Genomic DNA, 27,746 nt, shown 5'->3' with positions numbered 1-27,746 from the left:
GCTTTCAGTTTTTCAGGCCTGAAGCACAGTGTTTTGAGTGCAGTTGCTGTTTTGTTGTTTTCTACGTTTCAAAGTTCAGCTCCAGCACCTCTTTGAAGTTATTTTGCCTACGGATAAGCGGTGGCCTCTTTCACAGTTTAATAAGTTATAAAATATCAATATTCAAAACTCTGGAACTCAAATCAGTGTCACTTTTGGATCAAAGTTCTAGTCGTAATTCAGCTAAACCAGAAAAGACCACCACATAACCTGTTTAGAAGTTAGAGAATAGAGAAGTTCCTCAGTAAGGGATCCAGTAATAGTCAGTAAAGCTAAATTACAAACAGGAGATTAAAACTAAAAATTTGGTTTTTCCAAAATTTAATAAAAATGGCCGAAAATAATGCACTCAAATTGAATCCATAGCAACATATTTTGGGTGTTATGCTTTATTTTGAGAGAGGTTTTTCTCATATTGATGAATCCACAGTAAATTATGACTTTTTACTTGACTCAGCAGTTTTCTTCGAGTCTATTGAGGTTTGTAGTACACCCACTGTTGAGTGACAAGAGGCTGCTCATCCTCATCTAATTATCTGTACCTTCTTGTTCTCTGACAGCGCTAATAATTTTGTGACCTTCGACTGATTGAATGCCAGCAGTCTGGGGAGTATAAACAATTACAGGAAGGTGGGGCATGGGAGGAGAAAAATAACTGGATGTGCGTATGTCCTTGATGCATCATCCTAAGAGTGGACTATATAGTGTGTGTACATTCCCCAGATCACCCAGTGCAGGATTGTGGTCCACGAGTGGAGCAAGTGAAAAAAAAAAGTTAATTTCCAACTAAGTCATCATGTCGGGGATAGAATCCACTAAGGCGGAGGTGTTCACGGTGTGTGAGCTGGGGGAGCAGGCGGCAGAGAAAAGCTCCAGCAAGGTGGACAAGCAGAGGTGCATATTCGAGCAGCACGTGCAGCCCTGTCTGGCTGAGCTCTTCGGGACCAGCCTGTTTGTGTTTGTGGGGTGTGCATCTGTGATAGGCAACGTGGGAGGTGGTGTGGTCCAGCCTGCTCTGGCACACGGACTGGCTCTGGCAGTGCTCATCATGGTGTTCGGGCAAATCAGGTAAAGACTGATGATACTGTATATATATGTTTATTTATTTTTTTACATGTTTTGAATGGTTGATGTCCAATGGTTTGGTTGTTTTTGTTTTTGGTGTCCAAGATGTAGTTGCTCTTGATTTCCTCCTAAAATCATGTTCTTCTCACTCTTTTTCGAATAAGTATGATTATGCTTTTGTGTTTTTATTTCCAAATTTTGTTCTACAACTTGTTTTTGTTATTTACATATGAAGGAACAAACTACAGGTTTAAAAAAAACAAAAGGTTCAGAGCTATTGATATTTTATATAAAATATAAGTGTCATTTAAATGGAGTTGACTTTCATATGTCATACGTTCATAATAATACAGATGATCATTACTCTATCCCATATCAGGTATATGGGTGTCATTATTATCATCTTACAGACACAGATTAAAGGTGTTATTTTTTTCTAAAGTGGGGGGCACTTTAACCCCGCGGTGTCCTTGTGCATCTGCCTGTGTGGAGGGATGGAGCTGATTCACCTGGTGCCTCATATCCTGGCTCAGATGTGTGGAGGGATGATTGGAGCTGCTTTGGCCAAGGTAAGAAATAAGTAAGAATAAAAATGTTGGATTTATATCTCATAATTTGAATTTAGTAAATCAGAATACTGGCTCAGCAAAATACCAGACAACTGGAATCTTTATCAAGCTTTAATCCTTGAGTTATTTAATGAAAATTGATCAATAAAAAATGTTGAAATGACTAAATACTGTGGACTCCATTCATGTTCATCATGATTTTTACTCATTTCACTCTGCTTTCAGGCAATGTGCCCCACCAGCAGCTACAGTGCTGCCGTCGGAGGAGCTCTTCAGCCCAGCACCAGTGACCTGGGTAAAGCTACGGTGGCAGAGGTGGCAATGACCGTGTTCCTCACCACAGTGGTGATCATGGGGGCCGTCAACAGGCAGACACGTTCGCCGTGGGCTCCTCTCTGCATCGGCCTCGCTGTGACGGCCAACATATTTGCAGGGTAAGTGCCTCAGTAGGGCGATCGAGGGCGTGGCCAGAAAGAATTGGTGTTAAGGTCCAAAAATCCCCAGCGCCACCGCCACCATTATTCCATTCAGTTCTATCACAGTCCATCAGAGGACAATTGGACAGCAGCCAGGACTTTATAAACACTCACAGTCAAGATGGCAAAGAGATAAGCATATCTACTTGTAGTAAGTTGTATATTTTCTTCATGTCTTTTAAATAATATCTTTTATTAATACTAATAATAATTAATTAGTTTCCTATAAAGAAACTTTTGTTTATGTTCTCTATTTGAGCTTTTTTTTTTATTTGAGAGAAATCCTTTGAAAATTATATTTAAAAAAATTATGGAGAAATAAAAATGTAAATAGAATGGAATAGAAATAAAAATGACCTGCTCTCTGGTGGTAAAATACCAAATCAATTACCTGTTAATCCGGACACCCCATAGACTGTACTCTCCCAGGATATTCAATGGTACAGTCCAATGACAACATTCCCCCACATTTGTATTTATTATCAGTTATCAGATTATTATTTATTTATTACCGGCCAGGGTAGCTGACTGTTTAATATTTAATATCTGTCTAGGGAGAATTTCCAGTTTCCACTTTCACACAATAACAAGCGTGACTGTGTATCTACTTCACCCAAAATTGTCTCCTTCCAGTGCAGTAGCCTTATCATTTAAGCAGTGTTTTATGGTTGTAGAAAGAATCATATTCAATGTATTGCTTATTTTTTAATGTTAACTGTTAACTAAAGGTTGATTAAAAAAAAAAAAAAGTAGTGGAGAACTTTTTTTTCTCCAGTACTAGTGTTTCTGTCTCTGTTGAATTTTTGTCCCAGTAGTAAATACTATACTAATATCAATTGCAGGAGAAATTGTCTTCAATGTCTTTTTTGTCTCTTGGTAGTCCTTAAATTAATTGTAATTAAAAAAAATAATCAGATTAAAACCACATTCAAATGTGAGGCACAGGTTTTGCACTTGAGGGAATCATGAGCAACAGATTAAAAAAGGAACTGAGGCAGCAGATGATGACATACTGATCTTAAGCCCCAAATGTATAAACCAGCTGGAGTTTCATTGTTGGTCTGTGCTGCCTGTTGTTTCAGAGGGGTGGTGTCTGGAGCCTGTATGAACCCTGTCCGAGCCTTCGGTCCTGCAGTAGTGGCCAACCACTGGAACCATCACTGGATCTACTGGGTGGGACCTACGTGTGGTGCACTCCTCACAGTCAGCCTCATCAGGTATACAGCACCCACTGATAGATTTAGAGTCATATTTAAAGGACAATTCCGGGCGAATTCAACTCTGGGGTGTATTTTCATATCATTTTAGGTCTAAAAGAATGAATCTGAAGATTTTCAGTTTAATCGCTCCTGTTTTGCGGTAGTTGCATCTGTCCCCGCGTCCCCACGGCAGCAATGAATGGGAGTGGATGTAAGTTCCGCTGTTTAGGCTGTTTCCAGCCCTCAAAGCCGCAATTTTTTTCCACAGACAGCGTCAGATGGCTACTCAAACATGCACCGAGAAGTTTATTTACTTCAAGCAAGCCGACATGTTTGTAAAACTAGATCTAATTCAAAGTCTCCCGGAGTCTCGCGCGAGACCCAGTTGCCGTGCGCGGTGTGTTCACATGCAGTGGGAAAAGCTACCGTTTGTGTCATAAACACAGGAATATCAACTCTTTACTTGCTTCAAGTAAAAAAAACTTCTCGGCGCATGTTTGAGTAGCCACCTGACGCTGTCTGTGGAAAAAAATGTACACTTCAAGCAAGTAAAGAGTTGATATTCCTGTGTTTATGACACAAATGGTAGCTCCGACTGCGCCTGAATACACCAGCACTGCAACTTCGGGCTCGCGCGAGACTCCGGGAGACTTTGAATTAGATCTAGTTTTACAAACATGCCGGCTTGCTTGAAGTAAATAAACTTCTCAGTGCATGTTTGAGTAGCCATCTGACGCTGTCTGTGGAAAAAAAATGCGGCTTTGAGGGCTGGAAACAGCCTAAACAGCGGAACTTACATCCACTCCCATTCATTGCTGCCGTGGGGACGCGGGGACAGATGCAACTACCGCAAAACAGGAGCGATTAAACTGAAAATCTTCAGATTCATTCTTTTAGACCTAAAATGATATGAAAATACACCCCAGAGTTGAATTCGCCCGGAATTGTCCTTTAATATACATACAGCTTTTAGCATTCACTGGGTTGGTTATAAACAGGCCAGTTGTTATTTTGTTAATGATATAGGGATCTCTTTTTTTTTATTTTTTGGATGTTATTTTAAATTTTTCGTTTGGAAGAAAAACATAATATAAGACTTTAAGACTTAAAGGAGACATATACCTATCCAAAAGTGACTCCACAGGACCTTGTGAAAAGGGCTATTTGTACATTTTCTCTGCTGATGAATGTGATTTTTCTGGGAGTGGTTGGTGGTTATAATCACCGTCTGAGCATTGCTACGTGTTCAGAGCTACTTTGAGGCTACAGTGACTTGCTATCAGAAAGGATGGGACGAGGTGGTGCTAGCTTGTTAGCATGCTAACTTTATGGACAAAATTAGTATGGACGTTTCTTTCTTGGAAACGGCTCTAAAGTAAAGACATGAAGTTTGATGATGAATTTACAACATTCTTTCAAAACTGGTAAGTAAACAGCTGGTAATACTAATGTAATGCTACTGTATGTTGTTGTTGCTTAGCACAACATGCAAATACCTCCTAGCCATCGTGTTCTAACCATGATGTTGAATCGTGTGTGGTGCTGTCATAAATGCCCTGGAACTGAAGTATGACTCTTTTTGCAGGTTGTTGTTTGGTGACCAGAAGACACGAATTATGCTGAAATAAATGTCTAAAACAAAGACGGGACACCCCGGCTGACTTGACGACAGCTTCTGCACTGACACAACCACTGTAATATAAAATTTGAAATACTTAATCAAAATGTTCACAGATGTATCTGTACTCGTATCAGCTCTGCCTGTTGGATCTAGGTCAGTCAGTGACATGTTTGTATTTCAAGATTCAATAAAGTTCTTGGTGATATGATAGGGCTTTGATAACCCGTCCACGTGTTTGATGTCAGCTGGAAAAAGACCAGAGATGTTTGGTCATAAATATCACACATCTAATTTTTACAAATGATCACATTGTGTTATCTGTTTACGGTCTTTTTGTGCTTATTGTTTGGGTCAAAGTCTCGAATGGAAAACTGTGCTTTGATAGTTTTATTGCATAAAAGAAGGTGCAAGGACAGGGCACTGCACTGCACAATAAAGCTAGATTAGAATCATAAACTAAAACTTGGCAACAAGTGTCAGTGAGAAGCCTTTTAAAAAACAGAGGTATTTCAAAATTATACATTCAGTGTGCATCCTGACAAATGGACGAAGATGAACCATCAGCACAGTAGACACACCATACGTCTGTGTGCTCATGATGACCGCTCACAGAAACTGCACATAATATTCTTGTTCTCTGTACATCTCAACATGGATAAAGACAGAACAAGCACAAACAAGACTAGTGTTTGAATTAAATCAGTTTTGTTATAAAAAATAAAAAAATTTAAAAAAAAGCAAGCCTCTGCAACTTGAACATTTTTACACAGAGTTCAAACAAGGGATTTGAACCGAAAATGCATGTAGGAGGCAAATCCTAATCTAAAAAATAACTAAAATGTTGAATAAATTTGGAGTAAAGTACCAGTATCTCAAAGTCATACTTCGGTGTAAAATGTACTTATAGAGACATAAACCTGAGTATCAAATGTCAAAACACTCTAATATAATCTAATCTAGACTGTTGCAGCGTGTTTTCACACATGAAGGTGAGCAGAGTGTGGAGTGTTTGAACGCACTGACCTACAACAGTGTAAAGTCTGTAGTCAAGGTTTATCTTATCTAACTAGGTTATTGTGGGTTACTGCAAGTTTGCTCGTGCATCTAGATAAATAAAATAATAGCGATGAAGAATAAAAGGCTTGTCTAGACAACACAGACTGTGGTTGACCTTGAACTTGTCATGACTTTTGCATGTCATCATCTCTTTTACAAAAAGGTGAATTTGAGGTCTCCGTCCAGGACCGGCTGGATCTTGGCAAGTGTCAAAGAACTCCAGGTCAGGGTGGGGGGTTATATTGACATTATGAATTCTCACCTTTGCCTTTTTATGAGATGTGATGCAATTGCAGTTCAGTGTGTGCCACTCGAAGGTGACGATTATAAATAACCACAACACCTTGACACAGTCTGCAGACGGGTGCATGCAGGTCTAAAGGTGCTGCAGGTTCCCGGGTTAGGATCGCAACAAACATCTCTGCAGAAATGGGAGTTGAGAAAATGCAGATGGAAGACACAGACTCTACTCTTATGGAGAACGGCAAGAAACAACCTGTGTCCAGACCTCCCAACAAATATGAAACCTTGTTCCAGCCCTGCTTTGCTGAGATAGTGGGGACTATGTTCTTTGTTTTCATCGGCTGCGTGTCTGTCATCGAGAATGTGCCGGCAGCTGGACGACTGCAGCCAGCTCTGGTGCACGGACTGGCTGTGGCAGTGATGGTGGCGGTCATGGACAACATCAGGTAAGAGGTTGGGATGTATGTTGGGGTGTTGTGTGTGACCAGGGCCGTTGCTAGGAATTCTGGGACCCCTGAAAGAATACTAAAGTGGGCCCCTACCCCCTGACTTTTCCACTTTTTTTCTTAGACTATTATCATTTTTTATTTAACCTACTTTATTTTTATGCTAATGCAGCATTACTATGAGTATTAGTCAGGGTCTTATGCAGAATAATTCAGTCATACAAAGATTAGACTACTGGGTTTTTTTGGGGGCCCTACTGGTCACTGGGCCCCTAGAATTATCATCACCTTTCTCCCCTATACGGCCCTGTTTGTGACATTTGGTGAACTTTTTTCAAACTTTTCACTGCCACTTCTCCCACTCACTTGCAGTGGCTCCCATTTCAACCCCCCCTTCACTATTGGCATCTACCTGTGTGGAGGCATGGAGCTGTCAATGGTGGGCCCATATCTTGTGAGCCAGTTGATTGGGGGAGTCCTTGGAGCTGGAATGTCAAAGGTCATTTGAAAACGCACCACATGCTAAACTGCACATTATTCTGAAAGGTTATCCCATTTAAAATGTAATCAAAAGTGTTCATGTCTTATAGATAATGACCCCTCCAGAGCGCTACCTTAATGCCACAGGAGCAGCCTTCGATATCCTCCAGTCAGAGAGCCAGCTGTACGGGGCCATCTTTGGAGAGGTGGCCATGACCTGTCTGGTCACCATGGTGGTGCTGCTGGTGGCAGTCAACAACAAGACAAAAACCCCACTGGCTCCTTTCCTGGTGGGCTGCACCGTCATCATCTGCGTCCTGGCTGGGTGAGATAAAAAGACGGATGACCATGATGCAGTAGCTCATGTGTTCAACATTTACACCCAGTTTGATGGAAAAGTAACCAGCTCCTCCTAAAAGGAGATGATAATAACTGACATTTATTTCAATTTAAATAAACTGTGGAAAAAATAATTAACATTTCTGTGAACTGAAATATTCAGTTTGAATGTTCTCCATCTGGTCATGACTTTATACAATGTCACATCTTGTTTTATTAATCATACTGATCTAATGTTACACTGTTGTTTAATTCTTCCTTGTTTTGAATTATTATAAATTTGAGATTTTATTCACATCCAGCTTGTAAGAGAAAAACAGATGTTAATGATAAAATGCAATATTTATTTTAATTGAATTTCTTTTCAGAGTGATTTATTCTATGGTTTTCTCTGAAAGACACTTTTTCTGTTTTATATTAACTTTTATAATTCCTAATTTCATTTTTTGAAATCGACACTTTACATGGTCAGAAACAGGCTGAATGTACCTTTATATGATCGAAGTTTTTTTTATTTATTTTTTTTAAAAATTTACTTTTCAGATAATTCATATGAGTAATTTTAGAACTCATAAATACATTGATGGTCTTTATTAATATATATATCATCCTACTATTAGGAAATTTGACAAATGTGAACGCACATTTACACATTTTAGATCTCAACAAACAAAAATGTAAAGGATGTATATCGTATAAATAATCAACATGTGGCTTATTCCTTCTGGTTGGTGCAGGGGTGATGTATCAGGAACGTGTTTGAACCCCGCCAGGGCTTTCGGTCCAGCTGTGATGACAAACTACTGGACCTACCACTGGGTCTACTGGGTCGGACCTGTAGGAGGAGGCCTGGTGGCCGCTGCTCTGCTCAGGTAGGAGACGACACTCCAAGACATAAATGAATACATAGAAATGTCCTGAGCCAGAACAGATGACTTACAGTGTCTCACTTTCTTCTGTTTCAGGATCGTACTCGGTGATAATAAGTTACGAGTCATTATGAACTCATGACAGCTGCTGTGTTTATTGCCCAGGTGATAATAAACCTGCACGTGTCTCACCAGATACCAGTATAGAATAATGTCATACTCAATGTGTAGTCTTCTTTTCTTTTCTTTTTTTTATATCAAATTGTATGATCGTGTGATCACTGCGTGGATTTTTCTGTATGAAATAAAGGATAGAAACTAGTTGATCTTTTTTGCCCAGTTTCTTTACATGCGACTGTTCCTTGTGCAAGATGGAAACCACAGATAAGAGACGACACAGTTGTTGTTTTTTTGTTTTGTTTTTTTATTCTTATGCTGTTTATTCGTCAACTTTTCACCATGGGTTGCATGGTCATGTTGTGACAGACCGCAATCCCCACTGCAGACGGCTTAGCGGTATCTCTCGGAGAGAGCCAAGGCCAGGTTGGTGAGGAATTTGTCCGTGGCGACGTGGGCCTCGGGGGTGAAGTCCTTCGGGAACTTGTTGGCGACCACCACGAGGATGCAGTGGGACAGTATCTGCGGACGGAGGAAACAGTCTCATAGCAAACACTCTGCACAGCTAAAATCTATCTCAACAATTTGGTAAAAAATCAACAGAGCAAGAGAGAAGTGAGTGTGTGTTTCTCCTCCAGTTCCCCTCGACTTAATCTTACTCACTATATCTAAAAAATGTCCTCAATTAAACCTTAAAAAACAAAAGGTAAATGTGTCTTTGTGTTATCAAATTACGTTCAGTTAAGTACCAGATAGATTTAAACACAACTTCAATTGTTCCCCCGCTCCCCACTCAATACTCGTGCGTAATTTGTGCGTAAATCAAGCTCCGTCTGTGCGTAAAAATGCGCGCAGCTGATGCCAGCGAGAGAAAAAACATCGAGCTTCAGTAATTTCTGCAACAAAATAAATAAATAAATAAAACTCATGAAATCCTGATGTGTCAGTGATTATGTCGGTGCCCCCTAGCTCACCTTAAAGTTGGTCGGATCCACTTTAATCTGGAAGGCGTGCTTCTCACTGAGATCCAGCAGGCCGTTGATCATATCATCGATCTTGGCCACAGCCAGACCGACACCGCCCATCACCTTCTTTCCATGGGCCTTCACTGAGGCGGAGTTGGGGGCCAGGTCGGACCAGTGGGAGAAGTAGATCTTGGTTTGCGGGTAGACGGTGATCATCCTATAGAGAGAAAGAAAAAGAGAAGGAGGCATGTTGGACTGGATGTGGTAGAGAACTGTACTAACACAAACATTCAACATTCAGTGTACACAGTGAAGGTTGCTGACTTCTTACGCATATCTTTCGTTTGTTTTCGAGCTCCAGTGGCGCAATCGGTTAGCGCGCGGTACTTATAAGGCAGTATCCAGCGGAGTGATGCCGAGGTTGTGAGTTCGAGCCTCACCTGGAGCAAGATTGTTGCTTGGGATTCTTACATTATATCGTTCCACGAAGGTCAAGTAACATAACATCATCTGATTACCCTGTATTTGAAAACCACATGTCTACTTGATTGTTCATTGTAAAACTAATTTACAATTAATCGAATCAAACGTGTCAAACTGACTTTTTTTCTCTTGATTTGAAAATACTTCGGTCACTTTGGTAATAAAATTCATCTAACAGTGCTCCATGATGTGCAGGTTGAGAAGTTTTTACAACAGCGATGTATTTGTCAAAATGAAAACAGTGCACAAACTACATTTGAGATCAAAGCGGACACTCACCTGCTAAGGGCATCAGCTCCAACGTCATCAGCAGACTTGCCGATTTTGGCCCACAGTGCCTTGACTGCAGCCTTGTCTTTGTCGGTCAAACTCATGTTGGCTTGCGTGTCTCTCCTTCTGTACCTGAAGAGGATGGAAATGTCCGGTTACTTTGGGTGTGCGACTTAAATTCAGTTGGCTCTGTAGTCACACCCACGAGAACCGGTGCCAAAACGCGTCCACTGACGCAGATGGGACCCTTCACTTACGCCCGATAGTACCGTCAGTGGCCTGACGTGACCTGGTGGGTGGTATCAGGTGGTCACGTCAGGCGTCAGTTGGCAAAACAAAAATCCTCATTTACGTTATCAGATGCAAAAGACCGCGTGTATGATGGAAAAGTTTGACATGTAGACGTTGAAGGTGTAGTTCACCACGAGGGCATCTGAGGTCACAGGAGTCAGGGATGCAGAAACTCAGAGAGCTGGGAAATAGGTCAAAGAAGCAGCTCACACCTGCACAAGGGGATTAACAAAATCGAAGTAATGTTTACATGAGCGAAAAAACCTCTGGGTGCTTGTTCTCCAAATATTCATTGAAATGAACTCTTGCACCACAGAAGTAAAGATCAGTCTTAGAGTGAAAACTTTCTGTTAACCAGCTTTGTTCTTGAAGTGTCCCTCAAGCGATTCCGAGGATTATATTTATGGGACAATATTAAAGAAAAAACATTTGAGCCATGAGGTGCATTTAGATAATTAAATTAATTATCTTATTTAATTAATTAATTATCTCATTAACCACCAAGTCAGATCCCACAGCCAAAAACAACACAGACAATACACTCATAGTAGCCTATGCAGCAAATAAATACTTAGTCATTGAGACCTTTAAAGCTGGATGAGAGTTCAGATAAAAAACACATCCAGCACACAAACAAATAGATAACACCATGTTTAAAAGCTGGAAGGAGTTATAGATATTATTAATAATAGTAATTATAACATTTTGTGGGATTATGTTTTAAAAAGAGCAATTTATTCAATGAGATCAAAAATTGGATTAATTAAATTAGATTAAATTACTTCATAATATTAGGCTTAAACATTAATTTGCATTTCCCGCAGCAGGTAAATTCATTAAAAATAAACAAATAAAGATGGAAGCGTTTCATATCTCAGCTGTGTGAATCCTATAAGATTTATCTGTGATTGGATTTTTTTTTTTTTTTTAATTCGAGCATTTTTGGCTCTGGTCATTAATGAATGTCCTATCATGGGGAGGAAATGTTGCTCATAACCTTTATCACCCAGCTCAAGTATTTTCTCAATCAAGACATATGTGGATGTGGGCAGCGAGTGCGTGGGTGGAGGGGGCACAGATAACATGAGGGTGGTTTACAGAGATAACGCACTTTGCTGCAGCCTGGCAAACACACAGGTTTCAGGAAATTTAAAAAGTGAGTCCTACTATGAAGTTTTCTTGTTTCTTTGAGAAATAAATACCTAATTGATATTACATTCTTAACAAGTGCAACAAAGCATTTTCTTAATAATTGAATTAGCCTAAATTGCATTTTAGTAAGCCTTTGTAGATTCTTACAATTGTTTCTCAGGCTGTTTTTACTTAGATAAATTATAAGATGGTATTTTAACAAATGCATTAGTAATGCATGACTGAAAAGCTGTGGTCTTATCTCGCCCAAATAATGTTTACATGTAAAACTAAGGCGAAAGGAGTTCAGTTATAATTACTGGTTCAGTTAAAGGGATATTTCAACATTTTGGAAAATTCGTCTATAGTTTTTGTAGTAGGTTTATTACTTTTAATTGTCGGTGCAAGCTGTTTTTAGATCGGTGGGGGGTAGATACACGAGCTGCGCGGTATTTCCACGCATCCCCCATCAAACGAAATACAGAATACAACAACTCCAAAACACTCTCCTGGAAAAGTTGTGACCTGCACATTCACCACGCTATGAAATAATAATGGAACGTTGCGAGACGGAGTTGTTTTCAAGGCAAATGCGTAACCGGAACTACATTTCAGATACGGCTGCTGGTGACTGACTTTAAAAGAAAGCTCTGGGTATTTGCTTGATGGGTCGTAAGGTTACATAATAGGTTATTATTTCATAGCGTGGCGAATATGCAGATCACAACTTTGAGTGTTTGTGTTGTTGGATTGTGTATTTATAGTTTAATGAGGGAAACGTGGGAATACCGTGCAGCTCGTGTATCTGCTTGCACCGACAATTAAAGGTAATAAACCTTCTCCTAAAACTATAAGGATTATGGCAATAGGCGAATTTCAAAAACAAAAAAGGACTGGCAACACTGTAGGGGCGATGTTTTTTTTGTTCAATAGGCGAATTTGCCAAAAATGTTGAACTATCCCTTTAAAGTTAGGCCTGTGAATGGGGTTAATAGAGTAGAGCTAAGAATGAAAATATTCGTGAAAACTGTAAGGAATAGAAAACAAAACAAAAACAAATACTAAATATGCAGTTGATGGTGATTTTACAATCATGTTTAGAAGAGGGTTCCTGGACAAGATGATAAAATAACATCAATTAAAAAAAAAATCCGATTTGCCAAGTTTTTCCTTCACACATGCACACAAGACCTGATCTGCTCCACTCCATAGTTAACATCAGCTAAAACGTATACGTGCATCATGCAAAAGTGTTCTTAAAGTTGACCTGCAACACAGGTCAAAAAATGCTGACGTGAGCCTTTGGCATCTCTACAAATCTGTATTATCAAACTATGCAGGACCTTCTGGACAAGTCTGAAGTTTATCTGCTTCACCTCATCTCCAGCCTATGGCAGCAGCCCTCTGCCCTCTGACCCTGTTAAATAGGCGCTGGTCAGATCTATTCAGCGTTTTGAAGCCTGAACAAACAAAAAAGAAAACATGGTTGAGTGGACTGATCAGGAGCGCGCCACCATCACTAGCATCTTCTCCAACCTGGACTATGAAGATATTGGCCCCAAGGCTCTGTCCAGGTGTCTGATCGTTTACCCCTGGACTCAGAGGTATTTCGGTGGCTTCGGAAGCCTTAACAACGCTGAGGCCATCAAGAACAACCCTAAAATCGCAGCCCATGGAATCACCGTGCTGCACGGTCTGGACAGGGCCATGAAGAACATGGACAACATCAAGGCCACCTATGCCGAGCTGAGCGTGCTGCACTCCGAGAAGCTGCACGTCGACCCCGACAACTTCAAGGTAAAGTTTCCCTCTCCGCAACCTTTCTCTCCATCACTTTATTGTCCGATTTACAAATCACATCAATGAACAGATGAAATAAACCTCATCCACTCCCTCTGTGCAGCTACTGGCTGACTGCTTGTCCATCGTCGTCGCCGCCAAGATGGGAAAAGCCTTCACCCCAGACGTTCAGGCCGCTTGGCAGAAGTTCCTGGCCGTGGTGGTGTCTGCTCTGGGAAGGCAGTACCACTAAACTGTGCAGCGTCCGCATCGGGAATACCCGGAGGAGATCTCTAACGTCTGTTCACATGTGTCATGTGTCTGCTCCGTGAAGAAATAAAAGATCACTGAAGCAAAGCTGCTCCTGCTTTTCTCCATTTCTTCGTTTACGCGTGTGTAATTACACACAGCCATCGTAGGTTTGGTAACGGTTCGATTAAACAATTCAAGTTTGTCAAAAGAGAAAGAAAACAACAAGAGAAAAGAAACAAGAGAAAATACAAGAAAAAAAATCAGATTAATCATAATTATACTGATATATAGGGTGGGATAGGCTAAGAAGTTATTCCAAGTCCATCAGAGAACCGCCCTACGCAGAGCATTGGAAGACATTACAATTTACATTTATCCCCTCAATGCATCACAATTTGGACTCTTCTGCTCTCGTTTGATTATTTAAACCCCAGGTATGAGATGATACTTAATGATTTATATATAAAATTAACCAATATCCTGTTATTATGTTCACAATGGGAAAAAAAATGATTATATGGCGAACAAGTTAAACAACATCAATAATAGCGAATTTTCTCTTTATACACTGTGTTACACGTACATGTATATCTTATTGCGTGAAAAACCTCATGTGTTTATTACATTGCTTTATATACAAATAATAAGACTGACTATATAGGCTGCTCCTATATGTAAGCTGAGGGAAGTCATTGCACTTGCCTCCTACTGTGTTTCTTAGGGTCAGCTGAGGACAAGGAGGCTCTAGGTCTTTAGATCTAGTTTTTTTTTCTGATGCATACACTTACGCATTTGGACCATATCTCATGCTTCAGTTCAAAACAGATAAGAGCTGCGACGCGCGAGGACGAGAGCAAAAAAGGTGGAATAAACCGCAGAGTCATGTCTTCAACGAGCAGAGTGGGACACAGTCTCATGGGTTTTGTTTTAAATCATTAGTGCTTTCCTCTCACCACCAAATGATTTGCAGCTGCATGCAAGTTGGAAAAAAGAAAATGTTCATGGATAGCAAAAAAAAAAAAAAAAAAAGAGCACAATTCAAAAACTAAACCAAATGTACGCTATAATATAGTATCTTTGCAGATGTATTTGGAAGAGGGTTCATTTTAGACAATATAAATGACAAGTGTTTGTTCACATGCACGTAAAACCTGATCCGTTCCATTGTTTGATTCTGTAATTAACAGGTTATCACGTGCATCATACAGAACTGTTCTTAAAGTTGACCTGGATACAAAGGTTATGACTCATCGTCTCCAAAAAAAAAAAAAAAAAAAAGCTCAATTTAAATGTCGGCATAAATCTGTATAACAATGAACCAAACCATCCAGAACCTTAATCTAGACAAGTCTGAAGTTTATCTGCAGTACCTCATCTCCAGCCTATGGCAGCAGCCCCCTGGGGGGCGCTCTGACCCTGTTAAATAGACGCTGATGGGACTGAGACAATACTCAGCGTTTTTGTTTGAATCCTGAACAAAAAAAGAAGCAAGAAACATGGTTGAGTGGACTGACCAGGAGCGTGCCACCATCACCGGCATCTTCTTCAACCTGGACTACGATGATATTGGCCCCAAGGCTCTGTGCAGGTATGGAGAAGAACACTGTTCTGCAAACATGTTTGTTCTCTTTCTCCAACTCACCTGTGTCCTCCCTCCTGCAGGTGTCTGATCGTTTACCCCTGGACTCAGAGGTATTTCGGTGCCTTCGGAAACCTCTACAACGCTGAGGCCATCAAGAGCAACCCTCAAATCGCAGCCCATGGAATCACCGTGCTGCACGGTCTGGACAGGGCCATGAAGAACATGGACAACATCAAGGCCACCTATGCCGAGCTGAGCGTGCTGCACTCCGAGAAGCTGCACGTCGACCCCGACAACTTCAAGGTAAAGTTTCCCCGTCCGCAACTTTTCTCTCCATCACTTTATTCTTCGATTTACAAATCACAAAACCCCCACATATTCACGAATATTTTCCATTTTTCATAAACACCAAATAACATTAATGAATAGATGAAATTAACCACATGATTGACTCCCTCTGTGCAGCTGCTGGCTGACTGCTTGTCCATTGTCATCGCCGCCAAGATGGGCAGTGGCGCCGCCAGGATTCAATTTCAATGTACGCACAAAACGGCAAATAGGCTGCAACAATTTTTTTTTCGGGGGGGGGGAGGGTCGCTGTGCCTATCATGCCACGTAGCAATGGGACTTGTCATAATATACTGCACAACTGAAAATATTGTTGCGACCCCGCAGTAATGTTGTTGTGATGTTTAAGTTGTGTGATTCCTGACTGACTGTGAATGTGTACGGGCAGGTAGCGTATGGTTGGATGAGAAGCTGAGGGGCCGGGGTGAGTGTGAGGAAGACAGTGTGTGTAGGTGAGTGAGGAGGAGCAGAGGAAAAAGTGAGAGAGCTGTCAGATAAGTTTGTGTTATGTTGTTGTAGTTACATCGGGTCGGACGCTACAATATCAATAACAACATGTGCTTAACATAGACGTCGGACGCGAAATAGCCGCGGAGCTGAGCCAGTTTCCTTTCGGTGCCGTTAACCGACTGTGCCAGATGCGCCAGAGCGCGCACCTCTGTGCCAGGCTCGCGCTCTGCAGCGGTTTGTGTTGATTCATCTTAACAGAGCGCGTGAGAGATTAACACACACAGGCTACACACATACGGGTTACACATACCCACAGACACACAGCTGATGGGCCGAGGCTCCCCCAGTGGGGGCTCAACCTGGAATCGGCACTTATGAGTCCATAATCGCGGTGCAGACGAGTGAGTTTGGAGCTAGAGAGGAGAGACCTTCATTATCGCTGCTCTGCTGCGTGTTTGTGATCGTGGGTTTGGATCTCTCTTTTTTTTTTTTAAATGCCTGGAAAAGGCTCAACTGTCTTTTTGACATTTCTATACTGGACCGGGCGTAATCATCACATAGCGGTAGTGTAATAGGCGCCAGAAATCAAAAAGAGACAGATGACATGATGTAAACGACAATCACTGGCTTTTACGTTAGGCTTCCACTGATTGGTTTAACAATCAATGAACTCAGCACGTTTAGCCTGTTACAAACAACAAGCGTCTTTATCACACCCGCTCAAAATAAACAAAATTGCTTCTTTTTTTTTCCACCCATGAAAAAAATTGTACGCACAGTGCGTACAGGATTCCGGCTGGCGGCGCCACTGAAGATGGGAACCGCCTTCACCCCAGAGATTCAGGCCACATGGCAGAAGTTCCTGGCCGTGGTGGTGTCTGCTCTGGGAAGGCAGTACCACTAAACTGTGCAGCGTCCGCACTGGAGTTTGTTCACATGTATTATGTGTCTCATGATCCGTGAAGAAAATAAAAGCCTACTGAAGCAAAGCTGAACCTGCTTTTCTCCATCACTTCTTTTACGCGTGCGTAATTACGCACAGCCATCATAGGTTACAGGTAACAGTTGGATCAAATTATTCAACTTTATGAAGAGAGAAGAAGAAAAGGTTAATCATAATGATACTGACACTTCCAATAGAGTGACCTCTCAAACTAATGTCATGTGTATCATTGGCACTGATTTTGAGAATCACCACTGGAACAGTATGGTGGAGCAGGCCAAGAAGTTCATCACAGTCCATCAGAGAACCGCCCGAGAAACTACAATTTTCATTTGTCCCCTAAATGCATGACATTTTGGACTCTTCTGTCAAGAACCTCAGCTGAGCTTAAGTTCATAAATCAACCTTCATTTGTTTGAATGAAATTGTTTGTGTTGCACAGCGCACTAATAACATTTGAGCTTACAAATCAAGCTCAACCGCAACATGTTAGATTGAAATAATACTTTTCCAAATATAATAAACATGATCGTGTTCTCATGTTCAAAATGAAGAATTGTAATATTTATTACATGGAGGACAACAACATCATCATTAACAACAACAACAATCCCTTCCTTGGACAATGGGTTAATTACGTTGTACGTATAGCCTATGTATATTTTCTTGTGTGATAAACCTCAAAGTTTTCGTAACATTTCTTGACGTGAACTGTTCTTCAGTTATGTTTTTGGTAACACTTTATTTGACGCCTATCTCTCTAACGCACTGTCTATAACCACACCTAAAATGAGTTATAATGCAGTTATAACACTGTATAACTATAGTTACAAACGCTCATAAATGATCATAATGCTTTATAACAATAATCATAACACACTATAACGCATTTTATCATGACTTATAAGGTCAGGTATTATAATACGATATAATTGTTAGTAACTTGCTGACAATGTCCACATGGATAATGCATTATGGATAGTTATAATGTGTTATAATTGGCTTATAAACGTGTATAACTATCATTATAAATGCTCATAAATAAGACTTTGTAACAATAAGCATAACACATTACAGAGAATTATAACTCTATTATAATACTTGACCTTATAAGCCATTATGAAATGCTCTATGTGTTATGCTTATTGTTATAAATAATATAAATATAATTTATGAGTGTTTATAATGATAGTTATACACGTTTATAACCCAATTATAACACATTATAACTATATTTATAATGTATTATCGATGTGGGCATTGTCAGCTAGTTACTAACAGTTATAGAGTATTTTATACCTGACCTATAAGTCACAATAAAATGTTTTATAGTGTGTTATGATTATTGTTATAAAGGAGTATGACCACTTATGAGTGTTTATAACTATAATTATACAGTGCTATAACTGTTATAACTCATTATAAGTCTGGTTATAATGCGTTATAGAGGCGTCAAATAAAGTGTTACCATGTTTTTAATAAATGTCATTCTTTAGTAATAATTAGACGGAATGCAGACATGTTGGTCCTGTGTAAGCTGAGGGAAGCCCCACACTCCCGTATTGTGTTTTTTAGGGTCAGTTGAGGACAAAGAGGATTAAAGTCTTCACATCAATTTTTTTTTCTGTGTGACGCATGAACTTACGCATTTGGCCCATATCTGAGGCTGCAGTTCAAAACAGATACCAAAACTGGCCACATATGAAAAAAATGTGTTCATGGAAGGTAAAAGAGAAAAAAAAGAGCACAACTCAAAAACCAAACCAAATCCATTTTAATGAACTATCCCACATAAACCTTTACAGACATTCAAAACAATTTTTTACAATACTTAATATTTGCTACAGCTGCAGCCACCTCAGTATGAAATCTTGACCCAGCCCACATCACCATCATCTGCACCCACCCATCGTTTTTTAAATTTATCAACGCACACAGGCAGTGGTGCGGTGTGGTGTGGTGCAGCAGCTAGACAGACTGTAACTTCTCAGTGAATACAGCAGGTGGCCCCATTGCTACTACACCCCCATGAATTTTATTTACAGATCATTTTAAATCTGAAAATACATCTACTATTGCACATCTCAGCATTTATTTTGTAGTAGGCTGAGTATTCCGCTAAACTGAATTGCCCCTCTGGGATAAATGAAGTCGTCTGAAGTCTGTAGGCTCTGGTAGTTTGAACATTTTCATACTTATTATAGTGAAGACTGATCCTGTCTCACAGGGGTTCAAGGAGCAGAACTTACGATGAAAAGAAAAAACTGATAAACACTTAAAAAAAACAGAATTTAAGATGCTTAAATTGCAGGTATTTTGCAGTTTTATTTAGAGAATGGTTCATTTTAGTCAATGTAAATGTCATAAATACATTTAATTAAAACTTGCCATGTTTTTCCTTCACATGCACATAAAGCCTGGTCTGTTTCATTGTTTGACTGTAATTGACAGGTTATCACGTGCATCCTACAAAACTGTTCTTAAAGTTGACCTGGACACACTCATCGACTATAATAATAATAATAATAATAATAATAATAATAATAATAATGCAGTTAAATTTGGGCATCTCTATAAATCCATACGTATACCAATGAACCAAACCATCCAGAACCTTCTGGACAAGTCTGAAGTTTATCTGCAGCACCTCATCTCCAGCCTATGGCAGCAACCCTCTGCTGCAGGGTGGAGGGAGCTCTGACCCTGTTAAATAGACGCTGGTCGGGCTGAGCTAACATTCAACCTTATTTTTTGTTTGAAGCCTGAACAAAAAAAGAAGCAAGAAACATGGTTGAGTGGACTGACCAGGAGCGCGCCACCATCACCAGCATCTTCTCCAACCTGGACTACGATGATATTGGCCCCAAGGCTCTGTGCAGGTATGGAGAAGAACACTGTTCTGCAAACATGTGTGCACTGTTTGTTCTCTTTCTCCAACTCACCTGTGTCCTCCCTCCTGCAGGTGTCTGATCGTTTACCCCTGGACTCAGAGGTATTTCGGTGCCTTCGGAAACCTCTACAACGCTGAGGCCATCAAGAGCAACCCCAACATCGCAGCCCATGGAATCACCGTGCTGCACGGTCTGGACAGGGCCATGAAGAACATGGACAACATCAAGGCCACCTATGCCGAGCTGAGCGTGCTGCACTCCGAGAAGCTGCACGTCGACCCCGACAACTTCAAGGTAAAGTTTCCCCGTCCGCAACTTTTCTCTCCATCACTTTATTCTTCGATTTACAAATCACAAAACCCACACATATTCACGAATATTTTAAATTTTTAATAAACACCAATTAACATTAATGAATAGATGAAATTAACCACATGATTGACTCCCTCTGTGCAGCTGCTGGCTGACTGCTTGTCTATTGTAATCGCCGCCAAGATGGGAACCGCCTTCACCCCGGAGATTCAGGCCACTTGGCAGAAGTTCCTGGCCGTGGTGGTGTCTGCTCTGGGAAGGCAGTACCACTAAACTGTGCAATTTCCGCACTAGTTTGTTCACATGTGTTAATGTGTCTCCTCCGTGAAGAAAATAAAAGTCTACTGAAGCAAAGCTGAACCTGCTTTTCTCCATCACTTCTTTTACGCGTGCGTAATTACGCACAGCCATCATAGGTTTGGCAACGGTTGGATAAAAAAAATCAAGACAAACATACAAAAGAAAAAATATAATAAATCAGGGTAATCATAGTAATATCCTGTGCACAGTGAGGATTTTTTCCCCCACTGTTATAAAACAAAATATATAACAACGCTAATAACTTACTTTGATCTTTGGCAACACGAATCAGTTGCTTCTATATTCGCACTGCACAGTATGTTTTTTATTGTGGAAATAAATTATATAGATAGATATATCATAGCTGTAGCTGCAGGTCAGTGATAGGCTCCCTGAACCTGATCGCACAAAGCCTGTATCTGCTTAGGCATTAAAAACAAAAGAAAACACACCTCTGGATTTGTTCGTTGTCATTTATTAGTGCAAGCTGTCTCAGAAAATTCTGAACAAATTAGCTAGTTAGTTTTTTATGGTCAGCTGAGGACAAAGAGGATCTGGGTCACCAGATCTAGTTTTTTCTGTGTGATACACTCACATTTGGACCATATCTCAGGCTGCAGTTCAAAACACATAAGAGCGAAACCGCAGTCATAATAACCAGAGTGGAACACTTTCAAACATGGTTTTTATTTTAAATCATTATTGCTTTCCTCTCACCACCAAAAAAAAAAAAAAAAAAAAAAATCAACCCGAATGCATTTAAGAAGCAGAGTGTAACTTCTCACTGAATCCCTGTGGTGGCCCTGAAGTGCAAAACACAACGGCAAATCAGACAACAACGGCAAAAGAGAAAACACAACGGCAAAAGAGAAAACACAACGGCAAAAGAGAAAACACAACACAAACAGAGAAAACACAACACAAAAAGAGAAAACACAACACAAAAAGAGAAAACACAACGGCAAAAGAGAAAACACAACACAAAAAGAGAAAACACAACACAAAAAGAGAAAACACAACACAAAAAGAGAAAACACAACGGCAAATCAGAAAACACGACAAATTACTAAACAACGGCAAATCAAAAAACACAAAAGCAAAAGAGAAAACACAACACAGAAAGAGAAAACACAACGACATTAACCAAACCGGAAAAGGTAGGTACCCTCGGGCTGGTTTAGGCAAAGACGGTTGGTTTAGGCGTGTGAAGGGAGTGGTTAAGGTTAGGGTAAGATGCAGGGATAAGCTTAGCCTTGCAGAGGCAGCCAATCAGAGGCAGAGTAAGGCGGGTCTTGGCATGGCCATAGTAGGAAAAAAAGTATCGCAAGCGGGACTAGCACAGAGGCCGCTATGTATTGCCCAAAATGTTTTGCTTTTGTGTTTTCTGATTTGCCGTTGTGTTTTCTGTTTTGTTGTTGTGTTTTCTGATTTGCCGTTGTGTTTTCTCTTTTTGTGTTGTGTTTTCTCTTTTGCCGTTGTGTTTTCTCTTTTTGTGTAGTGTTTTCTCTTTTTGTGTTGTGTTTTCTCTTTTTGTGTTGTGTTTTCTCTTTTGCCGTTGTGTTTTCTCTTTTTGTGTAGTGTTTTCTCTTTTTGTGTTGTGTTTTCTCTTTTGCCGTTGTGTTTTCTCTTTTTGTGTTGTGTTTTCTCTTTTTGCATTGTGTTTTCTCTTTTTGCGTTGTGTTTTCTCTTTTTGCGTTGTGTTTTCTCTTTTGCCGTTGTGTTTTCTCTTTTTGCGTAGTGTTTTCTCTTTTTGTGTTGTGTTTTCTCTTTTTGTGTTGTGTTTTCTCTTTTGCCGTTGTGTTTTCTCTTTTTGTGTAGTGTTTTCTCTTTTTGTGTTGTGTTTTCTCTTTTGCCGTTGTGTTTTCTCTTTTTGTGTTGTGTTTTCTCTTTTTGCGTTGTGTTTTCTCTTTTTGCGTTGTGTTTTCTCTTTTTGTGTTGTGTTTTCTCTTTTTGCATTGTGTTTTCTCTTTTTGCGTTGTGTCTTCTCTTTTTGTGTTGTGTTTTCTCTTTTGCCGTTGTTGTCTGATTTGTCGTTGTGTTTTGCACTTCAGGGCCACCGTAGAATCCAGCAGGTGGCGCCATGTCTACCTCTGGCCTCATGAAAATGGACGGTAAGTTCTGCAGGCTTCACTCTTCTTCTTTCTTCTTCTTTAATTCTCTTGCGCGTGGCGCGTGGAGCCAACCAGGTTAACCAGCTTTCTCCAGCCTGGCTTCACTAATGACTCTCATTTAAAGCTTTTGTTGCAATACACAAGTCAGCATTTGTCTTTTTAATTTTTTTGTAGTAGACTTTGACATGTGAATATAATCTATATTAGAAAGTCACATTAATTAATTAATTAATTAATTAATTAATTAATTCATTCATTCATTCATTCATTCATTCATTCATTCATTCATTCATAATCATAAGCAATCAAGTTACATTACGTGAATGTGTATTGATGTTAGTGGTGTCTGGTTTCTAATAGACTGGAGCTGTTAACAACTAGGAAATAAGATGTCACATATGTTTGCTACTTTCAGCACCAGAGACACCTCAGGACTTAAACAATTTATTTCAGCACAGTTATTACATAATTTATTACAACTTTATTTTTAACACCAGAGACAGTTGAGTAAATGCAAATCTGTGCATTGATCATTTTAGATGTATGATTGATGATGTTGCCTTGTGAAAGATTGGATTGTTTTCAAAGGCATCATTAAAAAAAGAAGGGGTTGTCTTAGTCCCAAATCTGTTGTTTATTAATACTAATGAATGAGTTCTATAAAATAATTTTACATTTTCCATGTTCCTTGTCCACAATACACACTGACTTTTTACACAAAGGTTAAAACAGATATTGAGCCTGATCTAACTGATGTTGATAGAAAACATATTGATTGCCTTTACAGTAATCAGTATGAAGTTACCGGTATTATTAAAAAAATAAGTGTTTGATTTGTGATACCCTTTGTCAAACTTATTCAGTGACCACTAGATGTCGCACTGTTACTGTGTGAAGCATCACTGCCACCAGCTTTTCACCCAGCAGCCTACAGTATGTGGTTAATGTCCTGTTGAACACCAGGGACACAGTGACAGCTGCTAAACAAGTCAACAACATTGTAACTGTTGCAAAAGATGGACCTAAACACGACAACAACACTATATCAGACTGCCCAGAACAAACTTTATAAACTGTAACAACATTATTAGAAAGTACACTCTTGAAAAATTTACAACTTCCTCTTCTGCCTCTTTTTCTTATTCGTCGCATTTATTGGTGGAGCGGCTCACTGCAGCCTACGTGAAAATAGCTAGGCTCATGTTTTTTGTTTCTTTTGCTTTTTTTTTTGGACGAGGTTCATTTAGATAAATTGATATTTGTTAGGATATGTATGTAAAGGCTAGCCTAGAAATCTAGACGCACCCTAGCAAAAATATATATTTTAATGATATAGTCTGGCTTGTCAGGCTATAAAGGCGCAATTTTGCTTATAAAACGATAATTTAAAGTAACACTATCACGAATTCCAATTCTTTGTTCGACCACTAGATGGGGCCAGTGGTGCAGCGTATCTTGTATCTTTGTGTACAGACAGTTATGGCTCCCCTGGACCTATTGCATGTTTCCGTTTTTTTATTGCTAATACTGTTGTATTTGCGATAGTGCTACTTTAAAGTTGTATTATTTTGGGTGTCTACACCATGGCCTCCTTTCCGTCTTTCAAGGTTGCTGTTGTTTCACATTTATTTTGGCATGTGAAAATCATTTTTGCATGATACAAGTTTGTCATTTAGTAAGTCATCAGTCATGGATTACACGCTGAAGAAGTCACCTTTGCCATCTTCAGTTAGCAATGGTACTGTATAGCCTACTGTTCTGGGTGGAGGCCGGGAATATTAATATAGGCTAATAATGACTTTTCTAAAGTTATCAGAAGTATGCTCGTTTCCAAAGAAAAACTAAATATCTATATTCAGTCTCATATTAATTACACATTTATTTTTTGCATGATACATGACTGCAAGATACAGTCTCCATAAAATCAAGAGTCACATCTCTCATGAGGAAATTAGTTTTGATGCATTATTAAGTCCTAAATGTTATAGTGTTCTACAGCATAACAAATTGTAGCATATTAAGTACAAGTTTTTATCACCACAAAGATTACATAACAACAACAATTACACAGAAATACTACATATCATGTAGTATCATATAAATATAAATTGTATAAATGTCTTGTATAGTTCTTAGAAGCATGTGGCTGAGTCTCATCTGTATTTCTCAGCGAGTACAGCTGCGAAGGCCGACAGGTACTTGTCCATTGCTGCGTGTGCAACTGGCGAGAAGTCATCGCCCATGTGACAGGCCAGAGTGACGAGCATACAGTGTGAGAAGAGCTGCAGGAGAGATGAGAGTTTGTTACTGACACAGAACTGAAGAAGAGTCAACAAACATGTGAGGAGATTTGATTTAACTTACTGTTGTTGGTTTATTAAAGGGGACATAATGGCAATATCACTTTTTGAAGGCTCTTTAACATATATTTGTCTTGCCTTCTGACCCCAAAATGTGAGAATTGACAAAAAAAAGTAATGTGCAGGCTCCCTAGGTTGAAATCCACGTGGTTTTACGAGCTGTTCCCTCAGTTGTCTTCTAGTAATGTAACTAGGGTTCAAATTTGCATAGCCCCACTCCTACCTGGGGCCGGTAGGACGGGCAGGGTGGGGCAAGCAGTGGCTCATTTGCATTTAAAGGGACAGGCACTGAAACCAGCCGTTCTGAACAGGGCTGTTATGAGAGGATGAAAAGAGCTGTGATGTTTGATCCTTGGGGTATTTTGACCAAAGCATGTCACAGATATGTATTTAAGACACCTGGGAACTTTTTTAATTTGTGGAAAGGGGAAATAATATGTCTCCTTTAACCTTCTATAAGTAAAAAAAAAAATTAAAAAAAATGCAACACCAAATTATGACTAACTTTAGAAAATTGAATTTCCTTCTTCTTGTTCGGGCAAAAATTAGCTTTTCCTGTAGGTATTTCAGAGTAAAAGCATGTGAGTGCCACCTCATCCCCATCATACCAATTTGTTTTTACTTACTGTTGTTACTTCTTTTTAAGACTTTAACAGGAGCAGTACAATACATTGCATTATTGTTTTTTTCAATATAGTGCAATACCTACAAAGACCTGTGTATTGTTGTATTAGAATACATACATACAATACAAAATATGTCACAAAAATGCTTGCTCTGGGGCACATGTTGTTTGATTTGGTCTGATATTGACTTTCTGCTTTGTCTGAGGAGCTGCACCTTGAAGTTAGTTGGGTCTATCCGCAGCTGGTAGGCATGCAGGGTCTGCAGAGGGGCCAGTGTGACGGTCAGCTGGCTGATGTCTTTGGCTCCCTCCGCTATGGCCAGGACGATCTTCTTCCCATGAGAGAGCAGGTGAGCGGAGCGAGCGCTGATGTCTAGATGGGAGAAGTACGTCTTGGTGCCTGGGTAAGAGGCAAACATCCTATGGGGAAGTCAACAGTGAAATGAATTTTAATGAATGTGAAATGGTTTGTTACTGAAATACCAAATCAACATTTTGTTGCTGCTGCCACCTGGTTGGTTGTGGTTGCTTAATGAATAATTTGCCCATGCTTTATAGGCATCTTTCAGGGCTGCACACTATTCACTATGCAACATGACAAAGTGTAATACCCAAATCAATTCTGTCAAGGTAAAATATGTCACAACATGGTTGTGCATTGTCTGTACCATAGGAGTTGTGTTTCCCAGTTTAAGAAATCATAAACCCAAGATGTAAAGGAGCATGTTTGCTATAAGATCCAACAAAAATCACATCATCAATTTTAGATATAGTGTAATGAGGCTTTTCTACTTATAATACAACATCAACAGGAGTTAGGGAGTCAATAGTAGGGGATTAGATCTTCATAGATGAGCATTAATGAACACACACCAGACTTATTAAGTAGAGAGGCAGGTTATATATAATGATATTTTTAATGATTCTGAATGAAACACATGTTTTCCCAAGAGTTTATTCCACCGCAGCTACTTTGTATTTTAGAAAAATCTACACAACATTGTGGACCTACCTAAGAAGGGCATCTGAGCCAAGATCTTCAGCCACAGGAGTCAGTTTTTCCCATATTTCTGCAAGTAGCTCCTTCTCCCTCTTTGAGAGCATTGCAGCCTATTGCATTGATCAGCAGAGAGTCAAGTGTAGCTGAATATCCAGAGTGAGAGACGACTTAACAGCAGAGGTCAGAGAGGAGATCACAATAGGCGACAAAAGTGTTAATCAACCATTTTATCACCAAAATTAACAATGAAACGAAGAATTGTGAAGAAGATGAAGTAAGAATTCCTCCCGTGTGAGAAAATGAGGTGCAGCAGTAAAGGTCTCTGGCAGCAGCCTTGTTGTTTCTCTCCTCTGCCTTATCGGACAGCAGCCAGGGTTAGGGTGGGGACTCCACACCACTGCACTATCTGCTGCCCCACGTGCGTCACACTGGGTATTTCTACCATATCACACATGTGGTTGACCTCAAAATGCACCAGTTTAGGTAAAAGAGTATTTTTAGATGTTATTCATTCCTCTCAGCTTCCAATTAGTAACATAGGTTAGTGTAAAAATGAAAAACACATAAGGCAATAAACCTGTTTTTCTTTACATATTGTTCAATAAACATGAATTTAACTTAAAAAACAACAACAACAAAAAAACATTTTCTGACCGTTTCTCTTCCCACGCCTTGACTTAATATCTGAATTTTAATTGGTATATATGGGCCGAGGATTTCAGGTCCGATGATATTTTGCAGTTTGAAGCAGGCTTTTACAGATAAAGTCCTTCAGCTGCTGCTATCTGCAGCCCCATAAACTGTTGCTGACAAGACACTGGGCATGTGGCCAAAATGTGTTAGATACTATTGTGAGGACCACAACAGTTTGTGTCTTGAGTGAGGCCACGGTGCACAGCCAGAAATGTGACTGTGAAGAGTTGGGTTTTTAGTGATGCTCACATTTGCCTTAGAGCGAATCTATAATATAAAACTGGCCCTAGACTCATGGTCTGTAGTGTGATAATCTGAGAAAACAGATGTTAAGTTAGGAATCTGCATATTCCTCACCATTGTTAGATGAAACAACAAAGGTCTTCACACAGGACGTCTCTTTAAGAAAAAGAGAATCAAAATCAAGCAAACCAGTTTCTG

The 27,746-nt window shown here is 39.8% G+C and overlaps 7 protein-coding genes and 1 non-coding gene across 8 annotated transcripts; 6 read left to right on the top strand and 2 right to left on the bottom strand.

Annotated features, from left to right (window-relative positions):
• The first annotated feature begins 590 nt into the window (after positions 1-590).
• Positions 591-5,194, top strand: LOC146967889 (aquaporin-8-like). Its single transcript, XM_085760842.1, has 5 exons — positions 591-1,107; positions 1,547-1,673; positions 1,899-2,107; positions 3,232-3,366; positions 4,934-5,194. The coding sequence occupies exons 1-5, from the start codon at positions 836-838 to the stop codon at positions 4,974-4,976; spliced, it is 786 nt and encodes a 261-aa protein (XP_085616968.1). The 5' UTR covers positions 591-835; the 3' UTR covers positions 4,977-5,194.
• Positions 5,195-6,357: 1,163 nt separating this feature from the next.
• On the top strand, positions 6,358-8,719 carry aqp8a.2 (aquaporin 8a, tandem duplicate 2). Its single transcript, XM_085761533.1, has 5 exons — positions 6,358-6,714; positions 7,087-7,213; positions 7,305-7,519; positions 8,271-8,405; positions 8,499-8,719. The coding sequence occupies exons 1-5, from the start codon at positions 6,455-6,457 to the stop codon at positions 8,542-8,544; spliced, it is 783 nt and encodes a 260-aa protein (XP_085617659.1). The 5' UTR covers positions 6,358-6,454; the 3' UTR covers positions 8,545-8,719.
• Positions 8,720-8,833: 114 nt separating this feature from the next.
• Positions 8,834-10,371, bottom strand: hbae5 (hemoglobin, alpha embryonic 5). The gene is made up of 3 exons (XM_085761336.1): positions 10,247-10,371; positions 9,494-9,701; positions 8,834-9,041 (listed from the first exon to the last, which is right to left on the bottom strand). The coding sequence occupies exons 1-3, from the start codon at positions 10,339-10,341 to the stop codon at positions 8,913-8,915; spliced, it is 432 nt and encodes a 143-aa protein (XP_085617462.1). The 5' UTR covers positions 10,342-10,371; the 3' UTR covers positions 8,834-8,912.
• Positions 9,839-9,932, top strand: trnai-uau (transfer RNA isoleucine (anticodon UAU)). The gene is made up of 2 exons: positions 9,839-9,876; positions 9,897-9,932. It is a non-coding gene; the product is annotated as a tRNA-Ile (tRNA).
• A 2,731-nt stretch (positions 10,372-13,102) lies between the features above and the next one.
• On the top strand, positions 13,103-13,795 carry LOC146967885 (hemoglobin subunit beta-1-like). The gene is made up of 2 exons (XM_085761282.1): positions 13,103-13,456; positions 13,563-13,795. Exons 1-2 carry the CDS (start codon positions 13,142-13,144, stop codon positions 13,689-13,691), a joined length of 444 nt encoding a protein of 147 aa, XP_085617408.1. The 5' UTR covers positions 13,103-13,141; the 3' UTR covers positions 13,692-13,795.
• Positions 13,796-15,141: 1,346 nt separating this feature from the next.
• On the top strand, positions 15,142-17,002 carry LOC146967884 (hemoglobin subunit beta-1-like). Its single transcript, XM_085761244.1, has 4 exons — positions 15,142-15,278; positions 15,353-15,575; positions 15,738-15,788; positions 16,885-17,002. Exons 1-4 carry the CDS (start codon positions 15,187-15,189, stop codon positions 16,972-16,974), a joined length of 456 nt encoding a protein of 151 aa, XP_085617370.1. The 5' UTR covers positions 15,142-15,186; the 3' UTR covers positions 16,975-17,002.
• A 2,759-nt stretch (positions 17,003-19,761) lies between these two features.
• Positions 19,762-20,523, top strand: LOC146967883 (hemoglobin subunit beta-2-like). Its single transcript, XM_085761243.1, has 3 exons — positions 19,762-19,892; positions 19,976-20,198; positions 20,361-20,523. Exons 1-3 carry the CDS (start codon positions 19,801-19,803, stop codon positions 20,487-20,489), a joined length of 444 nt encoding a protein of 147 aa, XP_085617369.1. The 5' UTR covers positions 19,762-19,800; the 3' UTR covers positions 20,490-20,523.
• A 3,782-nt stretch (positions 20,524-24,305) lies between these two features.
• On the bottom strand, positions 24,306-26,964 carry hbae4 (hemoglobin alpha embryonic-4). Its single transcript, XM_085760879.1, has 3 exons — positions 26,625-26,964; positions 25,828-26,032; positions 24,306-24,909 (listed from the first exon to the last, which is right to left on the bottom strand). Exons 1-3 carry the CDS (start codon positions 26,714-26,716, stop codon positions 24,781-24,783), a joined length of 426 nt encoding a protein of 141 aa, XP_085617005.1. The 5' UTR covers positions 26,717-26,964; the 3' UTR covers positions 24,306-24,780.
• Positions 26,965-27,746: the final 782 nt, after the last annotated feature.

This window comes from Trachurus japonicus, chromosome 19 (genome assembly GCF_045865225.1).
Source record: "Trachurus japonicus isolate A0001 chromosome 19, Traja_1.0".
Classification (NCBI taxonomy): Eukaryota; Metazoa; Chordata; class Actinopteri; order Carangiformes; family Carangidae; genus Trachurus; species Trachurus japonicus.
Note: the sequence above shows the minus strand (reverse complement) of the source record. Positions and strands in the feature narration are given on the sequence as shown.